General features: G+C 46.9%; 2 protein-coding genes across 2 annotated transcripts in view; one reads left to right on the top strand and one right to left on the bottom strand.

The window, feature by feature from the left end:
* The window catches only part of LOC144148772 (uncharacterized), an 85,587-nt gene that overhangs the window by 36,899 nt on the left and 20,742 nt on the right, over window positions 1-27,946 (bottom strand). Inside the window, exons 3-4 of the mRNA XM_077680283.1 lie at window positions 26,783-26,936; window positions 15,860-15,981 (exon numbers count right to left, since the gene is read on the bottom strand). Of these exons, the coding sequence (XP_077536409.1) occupies window positions 15,860-15,981; window positions 26,783-26,936 (276 nt within the window). The remainder of the gene's footprint in view (window positions 1-15,859; window positions 15,982-26,782; window positions 26,937-27,946) is intronic.
* Window positions 21,681-25,839, top strand: LOC144150164 (uncharacterized). The gene is made up of 3 exons (XM_077682005.1): window positions 21,681-23,090; window positions 24,198-24,317; window positions 25,119-25,839. The coding sequence occupies exons 1-3, from the start codon at window positions 22,653-22,655 to the stop codon at window positions 25,662-25,664; spliced, it is 1,104 nt and encodes a 367-aa protein (XP_077538131.1). The 5' UTR covers window positions 21,681-22,652; the 3' UTR covers window positions 25,665-25,839.

Here is a 27,946-nt window from a genome sequence, read left to right as displayed (position 1 = left end):
TTGGACATTTACGGTCTGCTCCTTTCAAGACGATCGCTCGTGGCACCCCACATGGGTCAGTCATCTCGCCACTTTTGTTTAACCTTGCCATGAAGGACCTCCCACCATTATTGCAAGATATTCCTCACCTTTGTCACGCCATCTACGCAGATGATCTCACCTTTTGGACGCCTACAGGATCCATGGGTGAGCAACAAGAAGCACTTCAAGCCGCTATAAACAAGGCGCAAAGATACCTTCGAGAACGAGGTCTTGAATGTGCCCCAGATAAATCGGCACTTTTGACACTTAGTGCTGGTACCCCGGAACAAAACAAGTCCACCGTCCCAGACCCGGACCTATTCATAAATGAGCAACCAGTCCCAACTGTGCCTCACTTGAGAATTCTTGGACTTGTTATCCCTAAAAATGGCTCTGGGATCCACACAATCGCTCCCCTCCAGAAAACTGTAAACCAGCTGACACACATAATTCAGCGCGTCGCACATCGACGATATGGCCTCAAAGAACACGACACGCTCAAAATAATACAAGCAGTACTCATAAGTAGAATCACCTATGGAACACCGTACTTGGCTCCTAAAACAAACGAAAAATGCAGATTAAATATAATTATTCGCCAAGCCTACAATACGGCGCTCGGGCTACCCTCGAAGACATCGATATCTAAATTATTAAAATTAGGCGTACATAACAGTTGGGAGGAATTACAAGAAGCGCACCACACTTCTCAGATAGAGCGCCTGAAGAAAACGACGACGCGGCGCGCAACTCTTCACCGATTAGGTTATACCACTCCACCGGTTAAAGATCAGAAAACAAGCATACCTTTGAAGATTCGGCAGCACATACGAGTGGCCCCAATACCAAGAAATATGCATCCAGAGAACAAGGCCAGAAGAATTGCCCGAGCACGAGCCATGTCCGCCAGATATGCAAATGACCTAAATACCGGTTATGTGGATGCATCCCCTTATCCGCACCATCCGGCCCACGTAACTTGTGTAGTGAATGGACGGGGCCAAGAGATCACATCCTGCACCGTCAATACCACAGCGATTGATACTGCCGAAGAAGCCGTGATAGCCCACGCCATCACCACAGCCCAATACCCAATCACCATACTTACGGACTCTCAGGCAGCGTGCAGAAATTACTTACAAGGTCGAATTTCTAAAATGGCACTTCGTCTTCTTTTAACAAGACAGAGTATTCCCGAAGTTTATATAGTTTGGGTGCCAGGACACGAATCCCTTGAGGGGAATGAGCCGGCTCACGCCACTGCCCGCGATTACATACACCGGGCCGTTTCTCTCACGGGCCAGTCACCACCTCATCCACCTAATCCGCAACCTCTCTTGCGCTACACAGATATATTGGCGGACTACCGACACAAACGGCACATTTTCCCCATTCCACACCACCAACTCACAAGGGATGAAGCAACAACGTTCAGACGACTTGAAGCTAACACGTATCCACACCGTACCCTTCTTCATGCCATTTATCCAACAGACTATCCAGCCACCTGCCACTACTGCCCAGCGCCCGGTACCCTATACCATCAGGTGTGGGAGTGCCAAAAGACGCCGGACCTGCACCCAATTCCCAATCCCTCTATACAACAGTGGACGGCGCGGTTGACCAGCAAGTACCCTACGTTCCAGCTTGACCTGGTGCAAAGGGCCCGCGCAGCCAGCCGCAGCCAGGGGATCCCTGACTATGGATCCCCTCCACCGGGCGGGTGCCCTAACAACTGCACCTGTTGTTTTAATAAAGATTTTCCTCTCCTCCTGCTTTCCCTTTCCTTATACATTGGGAAACCCAACGCCAAACTGCAGAAAGATCATACAGCATTACGAACTCCTGGCGGCGATCGCTGAAAAAGAGACAGCGCCACAGAAGAAAACAGCACCACCTACGAGGCCTTGGCAAACTTAGACGACCAAGCCCTTGAAATTCTCACGTCCCACTTTTACACCTTTTGGACAAAGGGAAAGGGTCAAGCACAATAGAAAAAATTCAGTTTATGTCTAACGTTCGTGCTGTGATTTTCTTACTCCTGTGGTCCGTCTTTTGAGCTAGTAAAATGTACCCAGTGGTACATATATATATATATATATAAATATATATATATCTTGGATATCTACCGCAATTTATCTTGCTGATACTATTTTGCGGTTCGTTGATTGATATATTTGTGTTTTCTGACGTGTGTTTCCGTCTGTGTAATGAATAACAGGAGGTTCCCCCTTCAGTCTCTGACTCTGGGACCTCCTTCTGAAATCTTGTATTGTACACATTCTTATTGAAGCACAAAATGAAATAACTTCAAATTAAAATTTCAAACTAGCCGCAGCCTTCCATCTTACATAATCGAAGACGACTATATATGGCGTTTTGTAAATAAGCCACTGAACATTGTAGTCGAGGGGGTGTGCGTACTGGCCCACCCCTTCCTATAGGCTAAGAATAAAAGCAACTTCAAACACCGCAGTGTAGTCCATGTCACAACGTAGGACTCACCTGAACCTATACTCAGAAACTATCAGGAAATATCAGTACAAACTACAGTGGCGTAGCCAGACGTATTTATCCGGGCTTGTTTTATTCATCCGGTAAATACATAAACAGGAGAAAGCTTGTACCTGAACAGTAGCTTTGTCATGGTTGTTCTCTCAGAGTCATTTTATTCGTTCTTTTTACATTTTGCTATATTATAGTGATGCGTAAATTTCGTGAGCAGAAGAGGCCGAAAATAAGAGGTGGGTTCGGAGCGCTCTGGAAATTTCGGCGGGTGTTCTCACACGAAACGAGCCCTCCGAGATATGTCCCCTAAAGACTCCACCTAGCAGACTTTTTTGTCTCACGCTTAGAGTTGTGCAAACAAACACGCATCCCCACCCAGCACTGACGCACCCGGTGTTCCCAAACCAACACGAAGTGAATGCGTATTTGGTGCGCAGCCAGCACCCCGCAAGCACATTGCAATTGAACTTACCAAAAAACCCTATTTGCCACCTCCACAAGTTCCCCTTTATCCCGAGAAAAGGGAGACGCTTCTGTCCAGGTTGATCAGCTTTTCCTGGTTGCGAGAGCGGTAGCATCTATGATGGAGCATGGCTACCAGTAAGAAGGCTCCACTCCCCCAAGGCTCAGCTGAGTAAATAAGTGTTACTCTCTTTCATCTCAGCTGTGGTCGCGGTAGAAAGCGGTAGCTCGATTGTTTAAGTGCTAACTTCAATGTGGTTTCGGAAACTTTAGAATATGGCGAAGAGGCTTGTGTAAGGAAAGTTCTCACACTGGGCTGCGTGCAGCTGAGGTTTTTTCACAACGACGCTGCAGCTTGAAGATACAATCGGTATGGCACCACCGCACCACAATATAGGGGGCTGTTGCGGCTTAACACGCCAACATTTGCCGACAAATAAACCTTACTACTTTTAAGACTGCGGTCACTTACGCACGTTAAAGACGACAAGCAACTGGAGGTTGTTTAAGTATAGACCAAAATAACAGTGGACAAATCTGTCTAGGAAAATTGAAGTAAACATTTATTGTTGGAAACTCTGTCGAAGTGACTTCCACGTCCGCGACAGCTTACCTATTGCTTAAACTGGACTTCAAGAGGCGCATAGCCACCGTAAAGCCAGCGAGCTACAGCTGCGTTATTAATAACTGTTGTAGCACACCTTCCACCGACTTTCTCATATCTTAGCACCTATTGTAACATAGAACACATACTCAGGATGGCGCAATAAACTGGTGGAAACAAAGAGTTGCTGTGCTTGGATTTCATGTTGTACGGGATGCAGGGGCTGGGGTGAGGTAAGAAGGAATGCATTGCACGCGTATTTTTTTACATTTCCTTTCCTCAAGAGAATATCCCATGACACGTTCATCCTAATATTTTTAGATGAAGTCGTGCTCGCCTGTGTCGACCGAAAGAGGAGGTAGTCCTACTGCTTAACTAGCTTCTTGCTTAAGTGACTGCTCAGCGGAGGTACAAGTTTGTCCACAGTAAGGGTAATATTTCCAACTGAATAAGATATGGAGAATGACGTCAGGTAGAACTAACACGATCATTTTGTGCATATGCAGTGTGTGAACTACACTGCTTTGATTTGACGACCATATAATGGCGAAGTTTGCCAGGAGAAAAGCGAGTCAAATAATATTATACTTTACGAATAAAACTACAGGGCAAACGTGCCTAGAAGCTTACGATCTCAGTATTTCCGAAGATGCTACTTTTGCATTTTCGGTACGGTATCTGGTTGGGATCATCCGTTCCGTCCTCCAGTTCGTAGAAAAGGGCCGCCAACTGAAAGGAAAGACCCACAACGGCGGCGGGGTTTTGGTACTTGAAGGTGTCTTTCACAAACTCCCCGTGGTGTATCTGTGAACGAAGGCATCCGTGAACTGTTTCAGTGGCGGCTGGGAGAAATTGTAGTCACGCCTTCCGATCTCAGCAAAAAAATAGTATGATTAAACAGATTCAATATTTCCCTAACGCATGGTAAACATGAAATCAAAATACCACGCACACTGTGATTGATCCACTTTGACTAGACTGACTACTTCTTTGGCGGAATTTATTGCCTTCGCATTGCGCCGAACCGTAGAGGGCTAATATTTTGCGTAATTTATGTGTAGCAAGCAAGGTAAAAAAACAACACGTACGCGTTAACAAGGGCGTTATGAGCTTCGGAAAGCCGATAGATTGTCTGAAGTACTTAAAGCACTCTAAAAAGCAAGTTGTCGGTATATTAGTGTCAACAATAGAAAATAGCACTCGCATCAGAAGCAGTTGTTTAGTAACTGGCATGTAATCAACTAAGCAGAGAGGATCCACACAAAACATCTTCTACAGGTTGACCTGAGCAGACACAATAAAAAACCTGTACAGGGTTCGGAAAAGAATCCTCACGTTGACTTCGCGAAGTATACATATTAGGCCTACACCTCGGTTGTTATTAGCCATGGCATAGCCAAGAGTGTTCTTTGTAATTCACGCGTGCCAGATTCGGATAGTGTATTTAAGGCAAGCGCTTTACCGTCATTCGATATATTGTTTAAGCAAATCATCGCGCAAAAATATTTCTGGTGTACGGATTATTGAGCTACCAATGTTAAACCCATAGCTCAGCGGCACATACCTCGCGCTATGACGGCAGGGGTCTGTACCCACTACGGAATGGCTGCAAGGTCATATTTTGTACCTGCTATCTTAAACGAAATGCCTCACGAACTGTTCTCTTGAACTACGTGGAAACACTTGCGTGCTGCTATTCTAGCATTAGAATAGTGGAGACGTATGTATGTGGGTGCTGCGACAGTTTATTTCTTTGTTCTCTAATTGTTTCTTCGTAATGAAGAAAATGACACGCATGTAGCCAGAACCCATGTTGATTTAGTGTGTTTTTGTTTGTCTGTTTTCAGCTGTCCTTTTTTCTCTCTTCTGTTCTTTTTCTTTTTCTGTTTGCTTGTCTTTTTTACCTCCTTATTCAGTTATCGCTCTCAGTGAGTGCATTTTACAGAAGTGAAGACCGTTGGTGCCGGACGAACCGCACACGCCCACCTGTTGCCTTTGGTGGGCCCATTGTACCTCTGTATGCACTACTTGACAAAAACAATTTGATTGATTAGTAGCAACTGCATTTTCGGTCCACTCGCAGAGATGCTGGTTTCAGTCACGTCGAATGGGGTTTGGTAGTTGTGGGTCAGAGGCCGACGATCCCGGGAGCCAAGAATGGCTAGCCGCCGCTCTACCGAGGAGCTGTAGTAAGTGCTAAGCCCAATCGTCCGAGCGGCACAACTCAGCCTGCTCTTGTTTCGCAATTTGAATACCGCCTGGACCGACGCAAAGATGGACAACCATGGTCGGCGCGTTTTCACGGGCTTTTAGTTTGGGAACATCTTCTGCTGTTCGTTCCTCCATCTTCGCCATATTTGGGACCCGCCAACGGTGCGCGGGAGCGGTGTCGTGTTCCGAGAGCATGCCCTGTCCTCGTCTTCTCTTTCTCATTCGCCGTCGAGAGCTCCCGAGTTTTGGCTTGTATCACTTCTCCGGGATTGTCCCTGCTTGCTTGGAATTCATTTTTTTACTTTGATATCCGTATTTTCTTCCCCGGGGCTGAGGAAAACTTCCCCTTTTCGGCGTTTTTCTAGGAAATGGATATCTTTCCCACGTAAACAGACCACACGTTATTCAGAAGAGTCTACACTCACAAATACTGAATCTTCTGCTGCACTGTCCTATAGCAGAAGTTCTTAACTCACTCGTGTAGAAGTCTCTATGTACTATCGCGGTCACACTTAGTGGGAACACGGGAGGGCGTGGCCCGATCTACTACTAGAGCTTCCTAACGGCGCCGCGCGGAAACAGCACGCATGAGCGTTGTCCGGAGGGTACAGAGCCGATCTCGCGCATCGCGTCACCGAGCGGCAGCGCGTCGTCTGCTACATGCGAGCTGCCGGCGCTAAACGAGCAGCAGACATTGCCAGCAGCCGTGAACAGCATTTGCAGATACGCAGCCATTTGTTGCTGGAAATCAAGATCACATCGCGGTTCGTTCCGCAGATGCGCACCGCTATTGTGCCACCTTGGCGTTCACATGCAAGAATTCTAACCGCGTTCTGATGAATCTTTGATGCATGGCCACACTGTCATCTTTAGGGGCAGTTTTATCTTTGTGGGCGTAAATATGCCCTAAACGCCCGTCATGTTGAAATACCTTTTACGCCAGTGATGTAGGGATTCACGCATGTATATCTTTTATGCGTTTTTTTACTTCATCAACAAACTGCCACCGCTTTCCGAACGTTTTTTGGGTTAAGACACGCTATAAAATGCGCACAAAATCGCGCCAGTGACGGAAGGGCCGTAGGAACTCAACATGCCAAGAGTTTCTGAAGAAGACAGGTGCCGGATCGTCGAATTGTCGAAGAAGGGCTACTTCCAGCGACAAATCAGTGAACTTGTGAGCAAGCCCCTGCCTACGGGGAATACGACTGTTCTAGCATACCGTACGAAGGCTGAATCCGGGACACACTTCGATGCCACCCTGCCTGTGTTTGGCCCTGGCCCCCGTCCATACGGCCCGCTCGGTGCAGGTACACTTTCAGCAGACCGGCATCGAGCAGCTGGCGTGGGTGCCGAAGGGAGTCGACCTCAACATCATCTAGAATGTTTGGGGTCGCGTGAAAGTGGCGCTGAACAGGACCCCCATGCGTTCGGCCACAGAGGACGAGCTGTGGGCTGCAGTGCTCGCCGAATTGCAGCATCTGGCAAGCGACCCCTCACTTGTTACAGCGCTCTACGAATCGCTTCCGTCAAGAATGTCTGCTATCGTAGAAGTTAACGGCGACATGACGCACTAGTAAGGGCGTCTCAACTGGTTCCTTATTGTTTTTTAACGGCCCGGACCCCCGTCTTTCATTAGAAAAGCTTGAAATAAAGTGTTTCTCTCGGCCATATACTTTAGAGCACCTTTGTTACTGGCATTACCATGAGAAATATTCTGCGCGCTCACGTCAGCTATAAGCCCATCGCTGATACCTTTTCGCCTTACAAAGCGTACAAAATGTATTTACCTTTAAACAAATTTTCTATTGCGGAGCTCGCGGTGACAATTCTTATCTGCAAAAAGAAAATCCTAGAAGTCTGCAGTTGTTTATTACTGCGGTTCACAACCTCTGGCAACGTCTGCTGCTCGTTCAGCGCCGGCAGCTCGCATGTAGCAGACGACGTGCTGCCGCCCGGTGGCGCGATGTGCGCGATGACCTCTGTACCCTCCGGACCCTCACAACGCGCATGCGTGCTGTTTCCGCGCGGCGCCGTTAGGAAGCTATAGTAGTAGCTCGGGCCACGCGCTCCCGTGTTCCCACTAAGTGTGACCGCGATAGTACTTGGTTGACCAGGACAGATCACAAAGGTTTACACTTCAACATCTGTAGAGAATGAATCTGAATAGTGCACTCACAGTTCATACAAGTCGAACTATACCTGGGTACCAGTGTTCATTAACACAACAATAGTTCCATTATAGTAAATCAACCTGCCCATCAAATGCACACCTACAGCTTGTCTTGCTAGGCTCCTGTTATTAGGTTTTGTATTCATAATAACTAACATCTCTTGGCTTCCCTTCTCGCATTATGAGCTCTTCGAATTTTATATCCTTCGCTCATCATGCTGGCTGCACTTTGATGGCCATTTTGGGAACACCTGTCACCATGTTTCTGTAACACATTGGTTAGGACTTTTTTTTACTTTTACTCGGTGAGATAGTAGAAAAATATTTGGCGGTACTTTACACGGTGCATGGCTAAGTAAGGCGCCAAGAAAGTTTGTAGGCTAAGTCGAAAGGTATTTAAGTATTTCTTTGTGTCACTTTGCGTGCTCTGATAAAACTCTTCATTATTTCTAATAAGCATTATTGTGTGCCGCCCTAACTAGAGGTATGACCAGCTGCATGGCGAGAGCACCTGAACTAGACTTCTTCAGTAATGAAAAACAACAAATTTAAAGCTTATTAACTGAGCGCTTTTGTCACCACTCCACTCCTAGTTGCTCATAACGGCCTAATATACAGGGAGTCTCAGCTATCATAGACTAAAATGTAAAAAAATAGCAATGGTGTTACTCGAAGAAACCCGAGGGCATAATGTTTGGAGTATTATAAAGAAGCGGACCGTGCTTTTTATATTAATAGGAGTTACTAATTATATGCAAATAATGATCTAACTCGAGAAGTAATGTCCTAATCACTAAAGTGTAAATGAGGTACTTGTACGTACCAAGGAAGAACATCTAAGTGCGGCATTTTGAGGAACTAAATAGTCGTACTCATTTATTCTAACTGATAAAGAAACCCGCGAAACATCAAACATTGCACGTGACGGGGCTGCCGCGCGCATTCACCTTTCGAAGGAATGCCCTAGGACGCTCTCTCACTGCACAAAACCGCGCAAAGAGGAATGGAGTAGAAACGGTTTTGCCCCTCTGGATTGCCAGCGGTTTAGTGAAATAACCCAATAAACCAAGGGGCCCATCTTTCATGTTTCTGAACAATTGGCCGCCGTTATTTAAATTGAAAGTTCAGTTTCTACTGCGCTGATTTCTTACAGACAATGTAAACCAAAGGTCTTTCCTTAGCGAAACTTGATCCCATGCAACCTGCTTTAAAGTCCAAAATCATAACTGCTCTGAAAGCTTCGTAACGGTGGAATCGTAACCTCATCAGTTTAATGGCGCAAGGACCCTCTTCGTCTAAGACCCTTCTGTAAGTTGGCTTCTCCGCCGTGCGTGTTGTGCGCGGAAATTTGGATTCTGGATTTCACCTTTGGAGTTTTACGACATTATCTTTCGACCGGAAAAATCTTTCACTTTTCCCACGATCATCCCAATCCTCAGAGATAGTTTGCTTTCCAGCAGTGCGTTCAGGGATTACAACTCTTCTCTTTAAAAACACACGGATACAGTGTAGATTACTGCAATTAAGCATATTTGGTCTGTAATAAATCAGTACCGGCTAGCCATTTCATTTGGCGTTATTCATTGAAAGGTACAAATTGTAGCTTTGTTTAGTCTCTGCCGCGGTTTGCTTCCTCTCAAGGTATTCTGCGTGGTGTCATATATTCTGCACCCTTCAAATACCATACCAGGTAAACTTACCAGTTTCGGGTAGACATTATTGGCAGAATCTATCACTAATGGTGGAGCAGCGAAGCAGTTGTTGTCGTTCTCGTGCACTCCGGTTGAAGTGATTGCGATAACGGTGTCTGCCTTGTATTCACTTTAACAAAGAAGGAAATTGTACAAAAACAGTGAATATACCGAATGTGAGCAGATTGCAACTGAGCTTCCCGAACTCTCATATTTACGAACCATAACAGCAAAGGTGCCGACGTCAACTGTATAAAGCAGTTTTGCTACACCTCGCCGAGATGATTTACAACAAAGTCTGATGACAAAGTTCTCTATGTCAGTCTTGAGTACCCTTGCAGAAAACGTTTTTTCCAGCACATAAACTTCAAAGAATCCTTTACGCAGGTGCTCAAACACGCGTTCTAAAACCATGTTGCAAAACCATAACCGTTGATCAACCCTCCGTTTCAAGCTACTTAAATGCTTCAGTAGATGCAGCATCCACATTTCCATTATTAAATAAAATCCATCAAGACACGTAGGTGGGTCTAGGCCAGAAAAGGCGTCCACCTCTACAAAGCCCATACTTTCTGGCGCACTAGCTGGCTAATAACGATTTTGTGGCATGTTGAGGTTATTTATTTATTTAAAAACATTGCAGGCAGCATCGCTGCCCAAGCAGTAAAGAATTACAAGAGGTGATTACACAAGGCATGTTCCAATGCACCAACACATATACATTCGATAATCGATAGGGGCAAACAGTTCCATTGTTTTATTTTATTACGAAAATAAAGACTTTCGAAATATGTTAGTGCGGGCGGAGTACGGTCGTATGACTTTGCTGTGATTGATTCTCGATGACCTTTGTGGTGTCGGTCATTGTCCACAATACACAAGTCCTGCGGAGAACACTGCTGAAAGTAGCAATTGTGGTTCCCCAATTGCTTATGCCTTTAACGGTTTTCTTGGGCTGTCATGAATGAGTACCTCTTATCAGGAACGATATGTTTAAAAAAAATGTGCAAAGTTTCAACGTTCTTTTAAAGACGACGATAATTAACCCCGCATCGACCTTGACGTAAATATTTCTGAAGGTAACTTCTTCGCTCAGCAAGCTATCACTCCGGAACACACTTTAAAGGTTTGCAGAAGCAACTCCCTTACCATAGCGAATCTTTAGTAGTCTATACGGGTGGGTAAAGTGATTTGCCAGTTCCGTGCATTCGAAGACAACCGCCTCCCCGATAGGGTTAATCGGCGCACTGCGATAACCACTACTTTAGCGTCACCTCAGGAGCTGGTTTGCAATAAATACAGTCATTTTCTTTTTGTCTAACATCTCAAGAACAATCATATATATATAAATATGTATATATATATATATATATATATATATAGATATATATAAATTATATATATATATATATATATATATATATATATATATATATATATTGTAATGCAGAAGATTGGCAACGTTCACCGAAAGAATCAGGACCGTCACCAATCCCCTGCGGGAGATGTGCGCCACTTTATCGTCGTCGGTAGCAGAAGCCGAATATGGAAGCCGCACCGCCGTCGCCTGGAGCTACGGGGTTCTCTCTCTCGCTCTGCTTTCTCCAAGCGTCGACTGTGCTCGGAATGTGCCCGCACTGTGCCCTCCTTACCTTTCGCCTGCACAGCAACCTTTGCCAATAAACCCCATATATATATATATATATATATATATATATATATATATATATATATATATATATATATATATATATATATACATATAAAGTTGAACTGCAAAAGCCACTAGATATATAATTTGCGCATTATAGTACAATGTAGTTATTACATCTGTAGTCTGGTAAAAAAGCATATATAAATAGCTGTAAATACATATGGTATAGATTTCACTCAATGTCGCTTAAATGAATGTTACGTTTTGCATCAGCTTACTGTCAGTCGTCTACAAGGTACTTACCAAGGTAATCGCTAACAGAATATCCACTACCTTAGGTTTCAGTTGACCTAAAGAACAAGCAGGGTTGCGTAGCGGCTATTCAACAATGGACCATATTCACACGATCAATCAGGTTATGAAGAACTGCGCTGAGTATACTGAACCCCTATATACAGTGTAGAAACTTTATAGGTGTCATCATTGCTGCACCGATGCGATCACCATCATAGGTGCCCATAGTCGCGTCAGCGCCTCTCGCTCGAGCTGCTTTGTCTTCCTCAAGTCGCCATTAAAGCTTCCGGCCGCTCGTTCGCTCTCTCCCTTGTCTGAAGGCCTCTATCGTCCTCAGTGGCTGAAGAATCCCACAATCAGGTGCCGAAACCCGGGATGCAACGGCAGCGACAAGAAGGGCCTGACCCCCCTCAACGACACGGCCTGCTTGACTTTCCACGAACCAGCCGCTGATGACCCGAGATGACCTCCCTGGAGCGCATGCTGAGGCGCTGAATTACTATGCGAGCCAAGCTCAGCGGCGCCTTAAAGGAAATTGAAGACGGCCTACATGATGGACGCTTGACCGCACCGCCGGATTTTGCTATTTCCCTCAAAAGATTCGATTTCATGTTCAAACCAAGGCAAAAGCTGAATGGGGACATCTACCGCGAGCACCCCCAAGAACTCGACGCGGAAGGGACCTCCGACGTGACAATGTTCAACGCCAGCGTCGCCAAGATCATGGCAGAGCTTCGTTACCGCTCCTAAAACCATCCTACCGGTGAGTCTCATCCTTCGAATTCATCGACAAGAGCCCACGCTGCTGAGAGTTTACCGATACGGACGACATTACCGAGAATAGAGCTAACGAAGTTTGACGGCCATCGTAGAAACTGGCTTAAGTTTTGGAGCCAGTTTGAGGGCTATATTAATTCGAATCCCGAGTTAAAGGACACAGACAAATTCCAGTACCTGGCCAACCTACTAACCGGAACGACGGCTTCTGCTATATCAGGATTACCGATTACGGATTCTGCTACGCTGATGCTGTAGATATTCATAAAAAGCAATTTGTAGACATTAAAGTCATCGTACAAGATCACTTGCACGCTTTGATTAACTTGAAACGTGTCTCGTTATCGTTAGACGTAGAAGAGTTACGCAAGCTGTTCGACAAAGTACAGGTACACTGTAGAAGCATGAAAGCGCTGCGGACGCATCCCCTGACGTACTGCTCCATGCTCCACGAAACAGTGCTTCAGTCGCTGCCTCGAGATATCGTTCTGCGTTATCACCAGCAATCGAAGATAAAACGGGATGCCGCCGATTCGGGCACCACAGAACGTTCGAAGCAGCCAGCGGACAAGCACGAAAAGAAGTTTGAAGACCTAATGACCTTTTTCGGCCAAGAGCTCGAATGTCTCAAAGCGGTAATGCCAGCTATATCAAAGGGATCGGACCCCCCGAGAGCCGCGAACCAGCATGATCCGCGTCACACATCAAACGCCGATCACGTACCATCTGGAGCAGCTCTACATGGAGGAACTAATAACGTGAAGAAATGTTTGTTCTGTTCTGCTCCACACGATGCACCTTCTTGCTCATCGAAAGAAATCAGCATTGACCAAAAGAGAGCCCTACTAACAAAATATGGCCGTTGTTTCCGATGTCTCTGCAGGACATATCTCCAGACAGTGCAAGAAAACAGTCGTTGGCGGGCACTGTTCAAGACGACACGTTTCGTCGATGGGTAATCGTGTTGTTCTAAATCGCGTTGTTCTAAAAAAGAGCGGAGTGGGTCAGGGAGCAAACGCGTGTGAGGGACATATTAGTGGAAATTAAGAAGAAGAAATGGATAGGGGCAGGGCTTGTAATGCGAAGGCAAGATAATTGTTGGTCATTGAGGGTAACAGAGTGGATCCCTAGAGAAGGCAAGCGTTTAAGAGGGCGGCAGAACGTTAGATGGGCAGATGAGATCAAGACGTTTCCGGGAATAAATTGGTTGAACTTAGCACAGGTCCGGGGTAGTTGGAGATTAATGGCAGATGCCTTTGCCCTGCAGTGGGCGTAGATAGGCTGGTGATGAGGTTTTGCATATCTCCTCAGCAGCTGGTATAGCTTCCACTCAATGGCAATTAAATAAATATTACGTTTTTCTATCTCTTCAACACTACAGAATGCTGAGCGTGGGCGACTCATTAAACTGGGGTCCGGTACCCAACTGACGACGTCACTGAAAAATAAAAATAGTACCTGCATTTCCGCCACTCAAGGAAATGATTGGAAGAGTGAGACAAATAAATCGCGCTGAGTAAGGATGGAATATTTTCGTTCACCTTCATTAAGACTACTAGATTAAGCCTATAAACCATGCCAGAAGACACTCAAAATAAAAATGAAAGAAGGCTTTATTGATGCATCCTCCAAACAGCGGGATCATCTCATCCCTGTCTTGGAGACCTGGCCCGATGTGTAAGCCTTGTTCCGCCTGTACTATTTGTCAGCACGAATAAGAGGGGTATAGAATAAATAAATATCGGTATTCTATTTAATTTCAGCAGGGACCTCTTGAAGAATCAGAAATCATACAGAAGAGCAGGAAGGTTCGTTTGACCTGAACAAGTAAGGTTTGGAAGAAGCGAAGACCCACCTAGATGGCTAGTATGTGTACCTTTTGTCCCTCTAAACTTTGATATGTTTGCGAAAACTATAATAAATGAAAAAAATATCGAAATCCCATCGCGAACGGTGCTACTGTACTGCGTTTTCTACATCTTCGGCTGGCCTGCAGCAAGTGTGCGCAACAATAATTTTAGAAGCAAACATGTCCCGGCACCTACGAGCGTGCGGCTGGATATTAAATATAGAGGGGGGTCTTGTTTACCGCTCCACCATTGGGTGCATACGTTCTGCTGCCCAATGGAACGTACACGCGGCCACAAAGTAAAATAAACCAAGCGAGCGGAGCGTAACAGCTATCAGCGCGATACCTTCCGGCGGAGCGCCTACAGTTCATGCAGTTGAATACGCATATATGTCCTTCGCTAGACAATAGATATCAGTTTTCTAGATTTCGGCAGGAGCGTTTTTGTTCTCTTGAAAGTAGCGCTCGATGCTGCCTTACGCGGCAGGACGAGGAGTGACACGATTCCTTGCACCGTGCGGCATGCACCAGTACCCGCAACATAAATAGTTTAACGCTTTGCATCTGCACAAGAATACAGAATTGGCGAGGTTAACACATTTAGTCGTCGCAACTGTGTAATGATGATAGTAGTGGAAAGCGTTGTTGAAACCGATAAATTCATAAACCTAAAAGAATAGAGTAACAAATTAAAAATGCTTCCCTTATATCCTGCCTCATTTGATCAGGACAAATGGCCGAGAAAACATAACCAAAACCAGAATAAACGATGCGCACAATATTGGAAACACGCAATGCCCTCCCTTTGAAAAATATGCATGTATGGTTGTAAAGACAATATAAATGTTCATCATCCTTTGGAAGAAAACAAACCTGTCATAAGGAAAGCGGTGCTGTAATGTCTGATATTTTCTGTCCGTTGACCCCAGCCGACCAGCAACAATTAGGTTACGCATGAAACTTTATTTTCGCTTTGTTCCGACGCCATTATACTTAAGAGACAACGCGAGGTCTAGAAGAGAGCTTCTGGTGCAGAAATGATGTCACAGATGATCATGTATTGTTAGATGACTGCGGCACATGCTGCAGGCCGCTGGCTACTACACGAAAGCGTGCCGCTCGCACGGTGGGCTGCACAAGGCGCCGCCGTGTTTCTTGATTATCGGACGGCGACAAGGTGCGGTCGCAGAAACCGAGGAATTGGGCGTGCATTGAAGGGCTTGCGAGATACCCGCATGCGCACTCAGCTATCTCGACAGCAAGCTCAGCGCCGGAATATGCTGCGACCGTAGCTGTCCAACACTTCTTGCTTGGTCGGTTTTGTGGTGGTGCAGCGTATAGATGGGGATGGGATCATACTTTGACTCATCGCGTCTATGGTATGTTTATGTCTATGTCATAGCATGTGATGGCATAGCATCGTGTCTATGTTATGGCATGAGACGCTTTCATTTATCACAACAGTTACTGGGTATATTGTAGTTCGATGTTTTCAATTTCCATCATTTCTTGTCCCCCAAAATTGAACGTAATGCCTCTGGAAATGTCGAGCTATTTTGTCAAAAAAGAAAGGCGCAGCAGTTTTGTTTTCGCCAACGTAAAGTGCTGTACTCACTCCACCGCCTTTTTGAAGAGAGTCTTGTACGTGTCCCAGGCATTTGGCTGGCTGTAGTCGACCAAGCCCACTGCCAGGATAGTCTTTCGTTTTGCATCTTTGCCTTGAAGGGCTTTCATTTCCTACACGGGCAATAAAAGCAATCAGGATTCAAACTTCGACGACTGTGGTCATCTACGGAGCAAGCGAAATCAATTGATGTCTCCGTCTTTATTTGAAAGGCGTGCACAGTGTGCGTGATACATCGATGAAGGTTATTGGTATTGCCTTTTTAACTCTTTCCGCTAATTCCGGTTTTCCGCTCCCTCCCTGCATGGCGACCTCCTCCCGTAGCGCACATAACTTATAGGTTGCTCGTGGTGGGTAATTAGTGACCCATTAATTACCAGTTAGCCAGTTAACCGGTAGCAAGCCGATTTCCTCCGGTGACATTTGTGTGACATTCCAGTTTAAGACAGAGCGAAAATTTAGCGTTCACGTAGCGGAAGGAGCACTGTCCTTGAAAGCTCACCGCATAGCGAAGTTCTCTTGGCTAATGCCTTTTGGATTCCCGCCTATTAGGAGCGGTGTGACAGGTCCGTTCTTGTAATATAGAAGTGGTTGGGCAAACGGTGGCTCTCACATATGCAAAGTTCATCATATTTCTCGGAAACCATAATATCTTCCGAGAAGTACAATGACAGAAGCAGTGCTGCCATGTTTAATGAACCTAGTCATCGCAGGACTCTGACCTTTTCCCTGCTTGTGCAGAACAGATTATTCACTATTGCCTAATTTTACAAGCGGTACCAGCCTTCCAATCTTGCATTATCTTGCTAATAGGCCGTACTTCAGACTCTGGCGCGAAACCTTTACTACAAACTTGTATGTGGTCGGACAATTCAGCACGGCCAAATATACGAGCAAATATTTCCAGTTCCGTATTCTACACACGCGCCGGCAGTTTTCTCTTCGCTAAGGAGCGATGCTAAAACAAAGAGTTAATTACTATCGGCTTAAAATTTATTTTCACACAGCTGGCGTTGGAGCCAACCCATTTTTACAAACGATTCAGCAAGTATACCAGACTTGATACTAACAACACAGCTGGAAGTACTAGCCTTTTCCCGCAGATAAGATTCTTAACAGAAATATTTAACATTCCTTCCTACAAATAAGGACAGAAGCGAAAACGCGTTCCCACATCAAAACTACGTTGAACGTGCGTCAAAAGTGCACCAAAAACTTCGTAAACGTGCGTCCAACCTTCGCTTTAGGTTCGTCCAATCATCAATCGTTAAACCATCAAAGGCTCATATTGAAAACGAAGAACAAATCCACATGACTTGTTTTCCGCACTCAGTAAACGCATCTACGAATGATGTTAGTGTGTACCGATCCGTGTCTTATCAGATAAAGGTACGGCTTTTTCATAAACTATCCGTTTATTGTCTTGGTTGGAACCGTTCCTTTTCGCGATTATCAAGTAACCGTTGTGACAGAATTCAAACCCAGTTTTCACGCACGCGCCGTGTGTCCGGAGATGTTATCAGAGCTCTTAGGTCGACTAACTGGTCTAAGGGATAATGTACTGGTTATTTTATAGGGCCCCATCGGTGGCAGTGAGGAAGCTTTCGCTTTTAGTTATCCTAGGAAGATTTTGCGAATCATTAGCAAGCACAAAACACGCTCTGTTCCAGTGAAAAATTAAGCTGGCCATATTATCAGGAAAGCTGACAGTGCAGAGCTGTTGAATGCTTCTGACAGGGGCCAAGCTGCTTAGGGGCTCGGGCTGTCGTCGTCACACATCATCGTCGTAATCGTCGTCTCCTGTCGTCACAGCACTATAACAATGGGACTCTCGTTTTTACCTCGCGCTAGTACGTAGCGTGTACTAAAAGAACACCGGGACATTCGTTTGCGCCTCACTCTAGAATACTTCGTACATAAACGACACGATACTTTCACAGGAAAGTTGGGTACTTCTACTCCCCAATGGTTTCCTCTGCGTTGGCAAAATCGCAATGGCACTAAGAACACACTTATACACTGCATGCTTCACCCATTCCCAGGTCTCAGGTTTGTGGAGATTGCCCGGGGTATTTTTTATCGTTGTTTACCAAGAAAACCCATCGTCCTTTTTGTGTTACCTAAGCACATCCAGCTATCCTTCGCGTATACCCTTATTTCAGCCATTGCAGTGCCCATCGTAAAAAAAAAACAGAAAATCTTCTTCAGCAGGTGTGAAAGAAATCAATTTTTAAAATTCTTAAAATTACTACATTCAGCTGTTAAGCCATTTTGTCGCTAATATTCGCGCATACAAGCTATGGTAAACATGTTCGCTCTGAACGGCACTAAATCTCTCCTGTCATGGATACCGGGACACGTGATGCACGGAGATGGCAACCAGGCCTCGCATTCCGCGGCTAGCGACAGTGCCCCCGTAACCCCTCCACGGCATGACCAATCACCTGTAGCTGCCTCGCGGACTTCCTTAGGTCAGCAACTACTCCAAACTCGCGAGGCGGGCATTCCGCTTAACATCAAGTGCACCGCTTGGGTATCTCAACAACGTCCCTGCTCCATCTTGCTGTACCAAAATTTTCTCATAAGACATTCATCATGCTCTGCTCACCCTTCCCTTATTATAAGGGCTTCAACCCGGGAAATCAGAGCCCTAATGATTCCAGCGCTATTTAGCGAACTCAATCGCGGACAAAAACAATTCAATCTGGCACCGGGCTGCGTTCCCACACCACCGCTGTTTCCTTGGAAGTGCAGTTCCGTATGCATTTTTTGATAATCCCCATACCATGACTCCCAGTTCTTCGCCACGTTAGGCAATTTCTCCCTTTTGAGCGGTATGGCACGAGTAGTGTGAAGTCGGGGTCTAAACCGGCTCGGTACCAGAACCTCTACCAATATTTCCTCCATTAAAGGCTGCTGCTGCTTAAATTGTTTTAAAAGATTTAAAAATTATCGGGTGGATAGAGTGGGTGAATATATCGGGTGGCTGAGGCGTCTGTCAGGCCGCATCCGCCTCTAGTCCAGTCTCCGCCTGGTTGTGCCAAGATATAAAAATCTAAAACATATATTCTTCCCTCCTGCATTTACATTTCCCACCACTGTACAAAGGCGGCCTTCTTCTTCCTAATAAATGACTTCACGACTACCACACTGTCAGTTCGCACAGATCACTTACCAGAGGACAGGGAGATTCACAAGGTTAACCAGGTATTCGATTCATGTAAAATTGGGTGTCCCTAATTGTCACCCAATCTCTGTAACTTCCTTCCATTGAAATATAATGGAACAAGTCATCTCCTACAAATCATTCACTTTCTTGGTTCCCAGAACTCCGTCCACACAGCGCAGTTTGTGTTCCGTGAGGGCTACTCTTGTGCAGCATAATAAACTCTTTTTGGACAGTGTTTGCATACAAGTCCTAATACTCACCTGCCGACTACCGTAATATGTATAGAGGTATCAAAAGTGTTTGACGAGGCACCTCAAAAGAGACTGCCAATAAAACATATATCTTAAAAATAGAGATCCTGATGTTGTAACTTACTAACCCCGCCTTGATTGCTAAAACAGGTATCCACAGCTGGGCTGTCCCCCTGGCTCTCCGCAGGGCTATTGGTTGCTTCAGCGGACGGGTGCCTGGCAACTTGATTTTCCCCTGCACACCCCTTAATAGCTAATTCCCAGTAACCTCCGCGCTGTGACCCCATTCCCTCCAACATAACCGCACATCTCCAGGAGGGCAGACGGCAAGCCGGTGCCTACAACCATGACCCCTTCCCTAGGACGCTGTCACATGCTATGTTGACACGACGGATCACCTTACTTGTTGCTCCACTTGTAGCGTCATGACGTCCCACCCCACCGATACCCCAATTACCTCCACAGCAGGCCTTCACTCCAATCCGACTTCACTCTTAGGCCTCGAACTGGAGGAGATCGTATGCGCAACTGGAGAACTACGTTTCCAAACTCCTTCCTTTCACTACCGCAATTGCTCCGACTCCATGGCGGCGATTCCAGCTCTTCCCTACAGCCAACTTTCCAAGGATTTGCATGACGACCTCTCAAACTCTCTCGCTCCACTCTCCTGGCTCGGTCACTGTTGTGTGGCTGCCGGGCCACTCAGGGATCATTGGTAATCGGCTGGCTTACCAGCTCACGCGCGAGATTTCTTTACGGGTCCCAGGGATACCTTGGCCTTTTCCGCCCATGGCGCACGAGGTATATTACTAAAAAACCCTCAACCAGAGCTATAAACACCTCCGGCATTTCTAACCTGTTGTTCCGCCACCCGATACCGCATATTCATATCATAACTGCACACCTATCAGGCGATGCAGCTGAATACACTCCCCACTCTTGCACATATTTACCGCTAGGGTTATCGCTCCGAACCATCCTGCCCCAACGGCCTCTCTACGTACGAACATTTTGATCACACCCTCTTCTCCTGCCCCACTGCCCACCTGTCCCCGCATTACCCTAACCTTCCTCCTTCAAACTATCGAGTGGGATCGGCATCCGCGGCTCTCGTTGACCAGCTGGCAGTAGTTCTGGCAGACGAGTAAGAATAGGTCTTAACCGACCGACAACAGCCTCTCTCTTACTTTCTCTCTTTAATAATTGAGGTGAGTACTAGCAATCTTCCCGAAGTAGTTTTGTTCTTCCGCTTGATATGGCATTTCGTTACACTTGCTGAAGAGGGCACTTTCGGATTGCTATAGTCTTTCAGACAAGTATCGGATCTTTTAAATATTGACGCCCGACGTCGCATTCGGAGCCTCTGCCTTTGTAAAAATTCTTTTCTCTGGCCCCTTCGTGATTTTTACATTATTGCACCCGACCGCACATCTCACCGCAATACTCACCCCCTTCAAATTACCAGGCCACGGAAGAAAACTGCCAGTATTCGGTTTCCTCACATACACAGACTGCAAATGACTGAAATGCCCTTTGCAATGATGTCGCCGATTTTCCTGCCCATCAAACATCTTTTACCAACTGTAACTACGTTTCACACACACAAACAAACTCCTGGCTAAAGGAAGTATTTCCATTGTCAGGAACTCCTTGTGTGTTAAAGGAGTACTGACACGAAATTTTTATGTTACGTTTTTTTCGCTGCTATGCGTGCCTACCAGCCCGCTAATCATAGAATGACAGATTAGACGGTCGAGCGCAGCGTAAACATTCATTTACAGCGTCGTTTATTCGTGCCAGTTTCGGTTTCGACAAAAAAACGCCGAGCGGCCGCCATGACAGCATGTATGACATGGCGTCACCATTCTTGCCGTATCGCTGCCTGTCTGGAAGCGCGCGCGAGCGAGCGCACGTGCGCGCCCAGACCGGCCGAGGTCTTCGCCGTCCCCACAGGCCCGGGCAGCATGACGTCAGTCCCAAAACCATGACGTCTACACACGCCCGAGCAGCGCGCGCCAACCACAGCCAGCGCGTCGGCTTCGTCACGGGAGCCCCGACGTCGGCAGTTTGGGGCACGTAGCAGATGATGTCACGTCGGCCCGATCTGGGCTTTCTCGTGCGAGCGAAGATTAAAATGGATTTTAAATATGTTTCGCTGAACGGTTGCTGTTGAAACTTGCTGGGAGATATCTCCTGATAAAAAGGAAGCGTTTTACATAGTTATCTCAGCTTTGAAATTTCGTGTCAGTACTGTATCGTACTTGGCCTTCGCGGCGCGCAAGCCGATAACGAGCCCCACTGTCACACCCTCTCCCTTCCCTGGCTGCGCATGCCGCTATATAAGCAAGCCCAATAAAGCTGCGCGCGGTCTGCTTTGGCTTAGCCACTTCATGTGTCGTCTTCCTGCCGCCCACACATGATACATGGTGTCAGAAGTGTCAAAACCGCCAACGCAACAAGCATCAAGGAATGGACGCCATAAAGCCACCGGGACCACTGCAACTGTCTGGAAACATCAGACGCAACTGGGAGCTCTTCAAGCAACGACTCGACCTGTTCCTGACGGCGACTTCGGCGGAGAAACCCAGGACAGAAGCGGTCAAGGCAGCGATCCTTCTCAGCACAGCTGGCGAAGAGGCACTGGAAATCTTCAACAACTTTACCTTTCATGAAGGTGAGCGAAAGGACGACTTCCCCACGCTGGTGCGCAAATTTGATGAGTACTGTCTCGAGCAAGGGAACGAGGTTTACGAGCGACATCTGTTCCGCGTGCGGGTGCAAGATGAGGCAGAGCCTTTCGAACGATTTTCCCGAGAGTTAAGGACGCAAGCCAAGCTGTGCAATTTTGGGGACCTTGAAGAGTCTATGATAAGGGACCAAATTGTTTTCGGGACCAAGAACAAGAACACCAGAAAAAAAATGTTGCGGGACAAGAACCTGACTCTACAGAAAGCAGAAGATATGTGCAAAGCAGCAGAAGTAGCGGAGCAACAAAATACTGCATGGGCTAGTGAGCGCGTACAGGTTGACCTTGCCCGGCGGAATGAACGCAGCAAAAAGCAAAGAAATCGTTGCACGCAATGTAGTAAGAGCCATCCGCCACGGCAGTGTCCAGCCTACGGGAAAGTGTGCTACGCATGCAACAGGATGAATCACTTTGCGTCCTGCTGCAAGAACAAGCATTAACGATATTCAGAACGACGCGGACGATCATTTCGACGTGCTTGACGTTAGCATCTGTGGCATCAACAACAACGCAGGAAAAAATTGGACAGTATGCGGTAAGGTGTACGGCTGCGAAATTGAACTGAAAGTAGATACGGGTTCTCAGGCGAACCTTATTCCGCTCAGCGTCTTCAAACGCATGTCAACAACAGCGGCATTGCAGAAGAGCAACGCAGTGCTCACCGCCTACAATGGGTCCGTAATCAAACACCTTGGCGTGGCGACCACAGCACTGGAGATAAACGGAGCAAGGAAAGAAACCAATTTCTTCATCGTTAAGAAAGGGCGCCAAGCAATTGTTGGTCTGAGCACTTGCCGTGAAATCGGCCTTATCCCGGCAACCGTCGATACTATCGGACGAAGCGGAGCAGAGGCGCCCGAGACAGAATTCGCGCACCTTTTTCGAGGCACTGGGTGCGTAAAAAGAAAATACAAGATGGTTCTTCGGCCAGACGCTGTTCCAGTCGTGCAACCAGCAAGGAGAGTGCCACTGGCTCTGAAGGAACCATTGCGGGACGAACTCGCCCGCATGGAGAAAGCAGCCATCATCGTGAAAGTAGAAGAACCAACTGAATGGGTGAGTCCACTGGTTGCTGTACGCAAGAAGAACGGGTCGCTCAGAGTATGCATGGACCCACGAGAAGTGAACAAAAATATATTACGTGAGCATTACCCTATGCCCATCCGCGAGGACATCGAAAGTGAGTTGTCAGGGGCCCAAGTCTTTTCGCGTCTAGATGCAAACTCCGGATTTCATCAGATACCACTTGATGAAGCTACATCGCGTATCTGCACGTTTGCAACACCGTTCGGGCGATATCGCTTTTTAAGGTTGCCGTTCGGAATTTCATCAGCCAGCGAAGTATTTCAGAAAACGCTGTCCGAAACTTTTGAAGGTGTACCTGGAGTACGCGTGTACGTAGATCACGTCCTGGTGTGGGGAGCTGACCAAGCTCAACACGACGAACGTTTGCGGGCCGCTCTAGAAAGGGCAGAGAAGGCCGGGCTGACCTTTAACCCAGAAAAATATGTCTTCGGTGTGAGCGAAATAACATTTTTGGGTGACGTGATCAACGCACAAGGTGTGCTCCCCAGCCCCGACTTGATCAAAAGCATCCGAGCTATGCCCGCTCCGGAAGACAAAAATGCAGTACGGAGAATGATGGGAGTCTTAAATTACTTCCGCAAGTACATGCCCCGACTAAGCGACAACACGTTATTGTTGCGGAGCCTCGTAAAGGACGATATCATTTTCGAGTGGACTGCAGCTCACGCGCGCGAGTGGGAAGCCGTATGCGAGGCGTTAACGTCTCCTCCGCTGTTGGCTTTCTTTGACGAAAAAAAAGAGACAAAGCTGGCAGCGGACGCCTCTGCAATCGGAATAGGTGCCTCTTTATTGCAAAAGCACGGCAACGACTGGCGCCCAGTCATGACTGGCGGCAACGACTGGCGCCCAATCGCGGACGCTATCTGATAGCGAAACGCGATATTCCCAAATCGAAAAAGAAACGCTCGGCATCGTGTTCACGTGCGAAAAATTCCAGTTTACATACGGCCGCAAGATTCTTATCGAGACCGACCACAGGCCGTTGCTTGCCATTGCAAAAAAAAAAATATCGGCGAGATGCCACCAAGGCTACAGCGTTTCTTTGTGCGCTTGCTCAAGTACAATTATGATTTGCAGTTCGTTCCTGGCAAGGACCTGCTCCTGGCTGACATGCTCTCTCGCGCGCCTGCCTACGCTTCGGAGCCGGCAACAACCGAAGACGTCGAAGTCCACGCAGTTCAGGTCGTCTCCGGAATAGTAAGAACACCAACGAAGCGACGTCTTCAAGCTGAAACTGTGGCGGATCCTTACCTAAGTTTGGTGATGCAGCAGCTTTCCGAATGTCGACCTGTTGAAGGGGAATTACGCCCGTTTGCTGCCGAGCTATCAGTCATCGAAGGAATATTACTTAAAGGATGCAAAGTTGTCATACCTTTGTCCATGAGAGCTGAAATGCTAAAGAAAATACACGCCGGTCATCTCGGAATGAACAAATGCAAGGCAAGAGCGCGTGGATTAGTTTTCTGGCCTGGTCTTGACGGCAGCATAGAATCGATGATTCGTTCATGCAGCGCATGCCAGAAATATGCGTACAAGCAGCAGTCCGAGCCACTTATTCTTCGGCCAACACCCAGTATGCCGTGGTACAGAGTAGGCATCGATATCTTTTCCTTTGCTGGTGACGCATACTTGACAGTGTACGACGCGCACTCCAACTTTCCTGAGGTGGAAAAGCTAGCTACCACGACAGCACGAGAGGTAGTAGAGAAAACGCCCGCTATCTTCGCACGCTGTGGGATCCCTGGACAAGTATGCACAGACAATGGGCCTCAATTTGTGTCAAAAGAATTTGCCGACTTCGGAAAACGGTACGACTTCGAGCACATCACTTCGAGCCCGCGATTCCCTCGGTCCAACGGACTAGCGGAAAAGGGGGTGCAGGTAGTCAAGCGAATCTTGAAAAAGACTACAGAGTCGCGTGATGATTTTTGGCTAGGTCTGCTGTCGTATCGCGTATCTGCATTAGAAGATGGCCACTCACCCGCACAACTATTACAGGGACGGCAACTGCGCACCAACGTTCCGGAATACCGAGCGGAGCTCGGAAGCGCCGTAGTAAAGCACAAGCATCAGGACAAAGGCAAGCCACTGCCACTACTGCAGCGAGGAGAGACAGTGCGCATACGGGACGACGACTGGTCACGCAAGGCGAGAGTACTCCACGAAGTTTCTCCTCGATCCCACATCGTCGAAACGGAGGATGGACGGCTGCTGAGGCGGAACAGACAGCACCTGCTTCGAACCCAGGAAGAATTCCGCGCCATGCCTGACGACGGGAACAGCCACGACGCCGAGGGTGACAACGCGCAAGTCGTGAGCCAGGGCGCTCAAGTACCAGGTTCTATTCAATCTGGTCTCGCCACTCGGAGCCTGCAAGCCAAGGATCCTGGAGTACCCGAGTTACAAAATGAAACGCGGGAGACGGCCGGAACCCCGGGAGCCACGACGGAAGGGCGGCCGTCGACCGGTACCCGCAGGTCAACCCGTCAACGCAGTGAACCGAAGAGGTTGCGTTATGACGAAAGTTTCCGTCTAATCTCTTGACTTTACTTGTGAATTGTGGTTGTTTACTGATTGTGTTTTTTTTGTTCACACGAAGAAAAAGAGATGTATCGTACTTGGCTGTCGCGGCGCGCAATCCGATAACGAGCCTCACTGTCACACCCTCTCCCTTCCCTGGCTGCGCATGCGGCTATATAAGCAAGCCCAATAAAGCTGCGCGCGGTCTGCTTTGGCTGAGCCACTTCATGTGTCGTCTTCCTGCCACCCACACATGATACAAGTACTCTTTTAAACTTCGAGGGGTCTTTAAGGAAATAGAAAGATTGATGTGAAATAAATGTGATATGTGGGTAAATAAAGAATAATAATGCCGTAAGGAATGAGAATAACGTAGACTCCCTTAATGACACGGGGAACACCTGGAAAGAAGGGTTCAGACAGTGTACAAAGAACATGTAGTCACAAGGGTTTTTGAAGGGCATAGGTCCAAGGTGATGCTAAATAAACATGTGAAATGCGTCCCGTCGAACCTAGATAATTTAAAAGTGGGAAAGAAATGGAGAGCAAAAGTTGATAAAATACCTATTTTGCTCAAGTGACAGCACCGATCCTAATCACCGGAAGAACAAATCCGTCATAGCATTTTCACACCTGCCTGTCCATTCGAGCAAGCACTCACAGCTAGTAATAAAAGCCAACCTATACTGTCACTAAAATGACGATTGCGAGGTATGTTAAATGTATGTCTACAGCTTTCACAGTGTTCAAGTGCGGTTGGTGGCAAATCGGGTGGATTACTTAATACCGTTTACTGGTTTATGCCTTGCGAAGTGTTATTAGGATGTATGTACGCGTTGTGCTGAAGAATATTTTCTTTTGGTTCTTGTTTCAAATGTATCTTGTCGTTCACAAGATAAAATGAACTATAAAGATGCGCTGCAGAATGCAAACCAAACTATACTCTCGTGCGTAATGAACTCGCCAATCGTAGAGCTGCCGATGATATCGGCCTGGCGTATGCTGATAAATTGCTAGCGGTCAGGATTTCTCCTTCATACGTGCGCAAAAAAACGATTCAGCTACCTAAATATGTCAATTGATAATGACCTCACCACACTAACTAGAGTTTTGCAGCGGTTGTCTACCGTTGGTGCACTCACTTGTAGCAGCTCTTTGCCCTTCTCCAGCATATCCGCCAGGGCCGTATGGTTTGCGACAACGTTTAAAAGCCCATAATGTGCCACATTCTTGTTTGCAAGGTAGCTGAGCAAGGAATGAACATTAGGATCTCGCAGGTTATCCGGTGTCGTCGACCTGAAAATATTGTCATCATAATACTGTTAGTGAGAAATTTTTCTCCACTGAGAATAAATGACTGATATCACATTGTATCTTTATTCTAGTTTAAAGTTCGAACAAAGAATTCAGCAAAGCAGACATGTTAGGGAATAGTTAAATAGAGAGAATAATAAGGGCACAGTTCTGCAGCCATTGCTCTTAAATTTTTTAGCACTAGCGATAACAACAAACGCGCTGTAATCGACTACGTGATGTAACGCCATGCGCAGCCATGTTGCGGCAAAACATTCAGTTCTTTTTTGCTACAAAATTGATGTAGGTTTGGGTCTTTGGGCACTTCTAAGGGAAGAACACCCTGAACACGAAGTATATTTATCTCCACGATCACATGCAACGGCCGCTTCGATGGACGATACTAAATCAGAACCGTGACATGCAGAAGGCGGGTCGATTTGGTCCAATTCGCACAGTTGACGTGTGGCGACGCTTCTTCTCGCCTGGCCTGTGCAAGTCAGTACGACAGTTTTCCTGGGTTGGGGTGCCTCCCCGCGACAGAAATATTGCTGGTGGACCGAAGGTGTCTCTTCTGGATGCTCGAAGTTCTCAGCAAAATATTTTAAGGGGCAGCTTTCGTTCATTCTTCTGCCGGTTTCACGGCAGATGTTGCTTCTGCTTTCTGGCGCATGCGGCGCTGAGTACTACGGTACACCAGATAAGACTTGCGCCACGTACAGTGCCCGTGAGCTCGGAGAGCCACTCGCGGGGGACGCCAGGAACGCTACGCGAGATAACAGTGGCGCGCTGCGACCAAGCGACCAGCCCATAAAGCGACATGCGGAGAAGGCGGCGTCCGCAAAGTCCCCTGTTTATGCGGATATCAGTACGTCTGCGCTTCATGCTGGTTGCATCTTCGAGAGTGGTATTGAAGTGTTGACCATTTCTCGTTATGTGTCGTATCTCGGTGCAGGCTCACCTCTGCTAAGCGTTCTGAAGTATCAACTCAGCCAACCTCAATACCAGAGTTG

Source organism: Haemaphysalis longicornis, unplaced genomic scaffold (assembly GCF_048455015.1).
Source record: "Haemaphysalis longicornis isolate Haplotype H1 unplaced genomic scaffold, Haemaphysalis longicornis Haplotype H1 scaffold_8, whole genome shotgun sequence".
Lineage (NCBI taxonomy): Eukaryota > Metazoa > Arthropoda > Arachnida > Ixodida > Ixodidae > Haemaphysalis > Haemaphysalis longicornis.
This window is presented reverse-complemented; position numbering and strand designations above follow the sequence as displayed.